We start from the raw sequence: 7,054 nt of genomic DNA, 5'->3' as shown, positions 1-7,054 counted from the left end.
AAGAAGAAGAAGTAAACAACAGAAACCAACATCAATGTTCTGAGCGTAAAATTATGCAACAAGGCCAGACGAGGTTTCGAACCCTGGACCTCTGTTCACTATACTGTTGGCCTGGTTCCTGATTCACTACACACAAAGTTTAATGGGAGGCTACTCTATGTTCGAAAAAACCTCAGTGGTACTTTAGTGTACTGCTTGTGTTGAGACTGATCATTTAAACATTAGTACTCCGTTGTATAGAAAATGGTGCTAACAACGATTGTGCTAAAAGCCCAAAAGAAAATGAAATTGAAATTGATGAACCATGACATTTTGATAAAAAAAAGCAAGTGTTGGTTTTAAAATCGTTGATATGGTGACCCGCGACAGTCAAAAAGCAAGAAAAAGCAACTTCGAGTAAAACATTTTATAGCCCAAAATTATGAATGGCCCCCAAAACGCATTATATTTTACCAATTTTAGATATTTATAAGACAGAAAAATATGTTTGAGTATAGTAATGATCACTTTGCATCAATGCAATGTTATTATATAGAACTTCCATTTAATTTCAAAGCAAAGGAAACGAAGTGTCGAAGAGCATGTCATAATTTCAGGGAAGCTGTAGAGATTCGCCAATAAATCAATGACCGCCTCGCAGATTATCACACTTTGTGAAGCATTTATATGATCGCCATCACAAAGATTTCTATAACTGCAATCAAGAGTGAACATGTTAGGTTACTGCTGTCCGAGTTATGCGAACGATACAACTTTGATGTATAATGTACGTATCCGTTATCATCTGAAATACAAGGTACGGAACGCGGTGAAGTCCTTAGAAATTGTAGTTTTTATTCCCTTTTAAACTTTCAGCATTTAGTGTGAAAGCAACGACTATTTCCCCCGATGTCAGTATAATGTGATTGGTTAGAATACTGTGCTGGGTGCCTCCAGGATGGTGTTTTACTTAGTAACCGTACTTTGGGATATTTTTGATGTGATTATATTTTGGTTTATTTGACGCTTGTAGTGAATGAGTCAAAATTAAACACATCCAAATTTTCCCGATGCCAAATTATACCGTCGCAACATCTGGATATCGGCAGACCGTTCTTCAACTCATTCATTATACATCAATTAGTAGCACTCTAAAGTCATTCGGCAAACCTTGGGTGACTCCGCTGCGCTAGGAGCGAGCCGACCGAGGATTTCCGAGTGCTCTAAAGTCGAATTCAGAGCCCCTTTACGAAAGAGGTTCAATACATTCAACTCACAAAGTTACCGCATTTACAAACAATTCATTATACAATACCCGTGTATCAGATTGGGATCATGGACTAACAAATGAAATCCCTGTCTGTGTTGTGTTCATCGGTTTTAATTACACAACTTTAAAACTTTTAGAACAAAATGTATTCCATCTGACACACGTTGTTTAAACTAAGAAGACATAAGACATGTCTGTTTACACTTACATTACACTCTCAAAGAATGAAACAGCTTTTATATCTAACAGGGGGGGGGGGGGGGGTATTTTCTCTTTTATTTGTATAAAAAAAATCTACAAATAATGTGTATCTAGTTATTGACACGTTATAAGATGTATGTTTGCGAAATAGGCCCTTTGTACTAATTTACATGTATACATTACTTTTTTTAATATTCATTCATTCATTCATTCATTCATTCATTCATTCATTCATTCATCTATTCATTATTTCATTATCTATTCATTATTTCATTATCAATTCAATATTTCATTATCTATTCATTATTTATTCATTCACCTTCCATACTTTTCCTTACGCTGTATTTCTGTTCATTGTTAGAATGTCCTAAAAACTAAATTGATTGTCACGTAAAAATATGAAAAAAAGAAAAATTTATATAAAATATCCGTATAAAAGTTATTAATTCCATACTGTAATACAACGATAAACGCATAGCTAGCTTATTTCAGTTTTAAACAATATTTCAATCAAATAAGAAACATAGGAATTTATTTATATACACAATACTACTACTGTATAATACTATAGGTCAACTTCTATAGGGATTATCATGTCAACATTATGTTGAAGGGGACATAACTCTGGTAGGTCTATCCATTTACAATTCATAATCGGTCTTTATTCTACGGTTTAGGACACAATATGTACCTGCATACTTTTGTATTTATGTTGATATACGTCAGTACATACTGACCACAGGTAATAATGATAATATACAACATTTATATAGCGCCCTATATAATTTGTAAAATTGCTCTAAGGCGCGTTATAACACACGAATAATAGTCTTCCTACCGTGACAGTTATAGATATAGTAGATAAAAAAGGCATACAAATCAGGTCTTAGTTATGTGGATGTATATCTGGGGATATGTGAAAAGCCATCCTCGAAATTCCAGTGGCTACGCTAACATGTGTACTGTACAGAGAACGTGAGTGTCGTCACCCCCGGAATTTAATAGGATGGTTAAAATCGAAAGGGACCAATTGTGTATTATATGGGGATGTACACGTATATACACAAATCGTCAGTCCGTGTATTTATTGTGGTAAGTATATGAAAAAGTGTTATGAATAATTTATCTTTAAGTTTGCACCAGGGTTTGAAAATTGTGATATTGACAGATGATAAGAAAAATTTGAGCTAAATTATTCTATTTTATATAATTTAAGTTCAAACAATGCAAAACAAAATGAGAACTTTGAACAAAATAATAATGCAAGTTTCATAACTATATGTCAGAAAACAGTGCCTCCGAAATGTTCTTCCGAGTTGAGAATGAAAGGTAAGAGGTATGGTAGATAACAACCCGTATTTCTAGAAATATGGCAGTTAAGGATACCTGTCCCACTGCAGGCAAAAAACCCTGAAGAGTTCCACATTAGTTTTATGTACATTAAGTAATCTCCCGTTAAACCCCTTAAAAATCCCGCAAGGTATATTTTTCGGAAATGCTTTGTCATGCCCGAAAAAGAGTTAAATATACATGTGTATATGTTTTTGTTTCTTTTACAAAAAATCATTTTAATCAAGTCATTCCAACTTATATCAGTCATTCTTGTTGGTCCGGATAGAGGCGCGTAAAAGGGTCTTGATATTGGAGAAACCGGAATACCCGGAGAAAACCCGCGTGGTTGGACTGGTGACCCAGTACGTATATCTTTCACATCCAATGGGGAAATCAAACCCGGCCGTCCTGGCGGGAAAAGAGGTTCCTAATACATGTATAGTTACAATTACACATGTACAAGTGAAATAATAAAAAGATGAAAACCTGACAAAGAGAAATAACGAAATGACGAAAACACGCCAAAACTAAGCAACGAAATAACGCCAAAAGGAGGGAGAGAAGACACCATTTTTAAAATTCCTACGCTTTGGTGTTTTTTTCGTTTGTCTCTGCGTTACTTGGCCTTGGCGGGATTGTACAATCTTCTTTTTATTATTTTGTTTTGTCACATTGGTTCTTTTCGCGGGCGAAAAAACAAAAAAACGAAATTCCATATATGGGTCACCACATAACAACATGTATAACTTGTGGTCTAGTGGCTAGTTGGTTAGATTTATTTGGTTCAGTGGATAACACGCCACACTTGTACAGATATTAATATAATCAGTGATATTTTGACACGCGTTTTATTACATGTGCTATCAACAGCACTAAATCATACGCCCACTGCGCGGACTGGAAACCAACCGCTGAACCCTGTAGAATAGGTCTCTCATAGCTAGTCATGTAGCTTTAGTTAATCATTTAAAGCCATAAATCTGTCTACCTATCTAAACTCATGTAGGCGAACATTTTTCTCCTTCCAATACATGTACCAGTACGGTGTTCTCAAAGTTCTATTTGATTTTTCGCCAAACAAATATTGTAATTAAGTATTACAGTTCACAATAACACGATTATCATATGGAGTAATTTTACATAAAATTAAGTTAAAATACATTTCTAATCCTACCTATAATACTTGTGCTAGATCCCCCCCCCCCCCCCCCCCCACACACACACACCATCCACACCCACACACGGTAGTTTACTAACCCGAGAACCCCCCCACCCCCCACAACAAGATAGGTGGGGATTTCCCGTCGTTTACTGGATTTAGGATGTTTCTCAAAAAGGAAACTGACAATGACAGAGAGAAACTAATTAAGGGCGGAAAAGCGATAGAAAGAAAGCCTTCTAGCATCGAGACAACTCCTAATACACGACGTTTATTCAACGTTCAAAGTTGTGTTTGGCCGCGACGTTGACGTCGATTCAACGATACATCTCAGCGTCGAAATGTAAATGTAATATGACGTTGAAACAACGTCGATATATCTGATTTTTAAATAGTACCCCTAGCTCACAGTTGCATAATTAAAGTAACTAAGAGTTTTAAAACTCTAAAACTAACTAACATTGATTTGGCAAAATATTAAATAGAATCAGCTATAGTTATATATACTAATATATCATTAGTGAGGTAACGTATACCCTTAAGGAGGTAATATGTTACACTTTAAACACGTGGTTCGGATCGGAGACATTTCTATTAAAATATTTATATCGTGAACCCTAGCTAGCTGTAGCGCTGTCCTCCGACAACACGATAGAATGAATCGTTTAAAGTCAATGTGTCGGTAAAGACAGTTTTTTTTAAATGTATTGCCCGGAGTACCTTAAGAATTCCTTAAAAATCCAATTCTTTTGTAAAATAAGGCATATGTCATAATAATGTTAAAGGAATGATGTCCTTAAACTGTAAATAGATGACCACGGAATTAGATTAAGTCCTTGGAATGATTCATTACAAAGGAATGATGTCCTTAAACTGTAAATAGATGACCACGGAATTAGATAAAGTCCGTGGAATGACTCATTACAAAGGAGTGCATCTTCGAATGAAAGAATATTGTTGTGTCGGCATGTTTCTGTTTTAGTTTTTGTTTATAAACACCTGGTTCTTCACTGAATTAGTGATCAATTACAACAAGCAACATGCTAATTCCTGCCACTAGCTTTGTATTCAAAACAAATCCCTTCATTGACTGGGTTTTAAACAAAGCGCCACACATAAATTAATGACTGCTCCCCGCGTGACCTCTGATGGGGTCACTAGATCACATGACCACGTACGGTTTATTTTAGTGCATGCTCTCGACTGTCTGTGACACAACGGTGTTGGAAGTGTAAGACAGGTATTATTATAACGGAAGCTGACTTATATCAACAGACATGAGTGAAGGAGCTAAAACAGTGGAATATTACCGCGAAATTGGTGAGAGAGTAGCCGACACGTTACAAAAATACAACAATGATACTGAAGGCTGGGAGGAAAGCAAGTCTACGGTAAGATAGTCTAAAATCAGTTATTGCAAGTTGCACATGTCAATGTATGCACACATACCGGGCAATGTGGGGATAACCATTACGTAATGACCATTGTCAAGCCAGCTGTCCCCCTTTGGGCTACTGATCTGTGACAGTGTCCTTAAATTGATGTCTCGGTGTTCACTAGCTGGCACTGTATATCAATATCAGACGTTTGTTTTTAGTTTAAATATTGCCACACTAAGCTAGGGCCGATCGTTACGATCGAAACGAAATCACTGTAGTAAAATATGAAATTAGTTCTATCGACTGGTAAATTCGCTTACCTTTGACTCTCTTCGTGTTTACGTATGTGTAGGGGCTACTAGCCGTAATTAATCATTTTCATGACGTACATTTTACCCACATGATGGGCACATCACCAAACTCTGCTTATATTAAATTTTAGAATCTAATTGATATTGTGGTCGGCACAAATCGTTGACTGTTTTCAGTAAGTTATTAGTATACTCCATGTATGATAATGATCTACTGTTTTTAAATAAACAAAAAAAAAAGTTTAACTATTTTGATTCACTTAAATTGGTTTAGTTGTGGCAAATAAATCTTATCAGCATTGTTATTTGTACTGTAATTTTAATAAATTAAATGCTTGACATATTTTCTTTATTCAATGTGTGGTTTAAAATTACTATCAAGTGGTAAGGAAATTTTACACATGTATGATCTATAAGCAGACCGAAGTATTATTGCAGGAAGCCGCTAAGTGCTTCCAGTTATTGGGTAAGATAACACTTCTTGTGCAATAAAAATCTTGGGTGCTTGAGGTGATAAAAATAATCTGAAAATGGGAGAAAAAGAATGTACAACAGCAGACAGGGTTTTCATGATCATTGTGTTCTGGCTAAGGCTACAGTGCCGTCAGATCTGTTTTCTGTTACTTCTCCAGACTTCTCTGACAGAACAGCATTTAAGTGAAATATAACATTGTGTAAAATCGAATGTGTTCTGTAATATATCCTTAAGTACTGTTCGGGGGTTTGTATGAAACAGCCCAGTCAGATCGTAATGTGTTTCATTTGCTTTTCTTCTGCCAAAAAAGATCAAAAACAATTACATCAATATCTGTTTGAACTGGCTACAAAATCTCTAACTGCATGTTTTCCAACATTCTTGTTTTTCCCCCTACAATGTATATAACAGATTTATAGTGACCACCTCTACATGATGTCCCCCTCTATATAACAGATATTATAGTGACCACCTCTACATGATGTCCCCCCATATAACAGATTTATAGTGACCACCTTTACATGGTGTCCCCCCCATATAACAGATATATATAGTGACCACCTCTACATGATGTCCCCCTCTATATAACAGATTTATAGTGACCACCTCTATATGGTGTCCCCCCATATAACAGATTTATAGTGACCACCTTTACATGGTGTCCCCCCCATATAACAGATATATATAGTGACCACCTCTACATGATGTCCCCCTCTATGTAACAGATTTATAGTGACCACCTCTACATGATGTCCCCTCTATATAACAGATTTATAGTGACCACCTTTACATGGTGTCCCCCCAATATAACAGATTTATAGTGACCACCTGTACATGATGTCCCCCTCTATGTAACAGATTTATAGTGACCACCTCTACATGATGTCCCCTCTATATAACAGATTTATAGTGACCACCTTTACATGGTGTCCCCCCAATATAACAGAT

At 36.0% G+C, this 7,054-nt stretch overlaps 1 protein-coding gene across 3 annotated transcripts in view; it reads left to right on the top strand.

The window, feature by feature from the left end:
• The first annotated feature begins 5,106 nt into the window (after positions 1-5,106).
• LOC110451500 (stAR-related lipid transfer protein 5-like) overlaps positions 5,107-7,054 on the top strand; it is a 51,846-nt gene continuing 49,898 nt past the window's right edge. For all 3 annotated transcript variants that reach the window (XR_002463081.1, XM_021499551.1, XM_021499550.1), the window contains exon 1: positions 5,107-5,332. Coding sequence is in view for 2 of the 3 variants with exons in the window: in XM_021499551.1 (XP_021355226.1) it covers positions 5,219-5,332 (114 nt within the window). In the remaining variant the exon portion in view is untranslated. The remainder of the gene's footprint in view (positions 5,333-7,054) is intronic.

The sequence above is a fragment of the Mizuhopecten yessoensis genome, unplaced genomic scaffold (genome assembly GCF_002113885.1).
Source record: "Mizuhopecten yessoensis strain PY_sf001 unplaced genomic scaffold, ASM211388v2 scaffold6111, whole genome shotgun sequence".
Classification (NCBI taxonomy): Eukaryota; Metazoa; Mollusca; class Bivalvia; order Pectinida; family Pectinidae; genus Mizuhopecten; species Mizuhopecten yessoensis.
The sequence above is the reverse complement of the archived record's forward strand: the minus strand, read 5'-3'. Positions and strand labels throughout refer to the sequence as shown.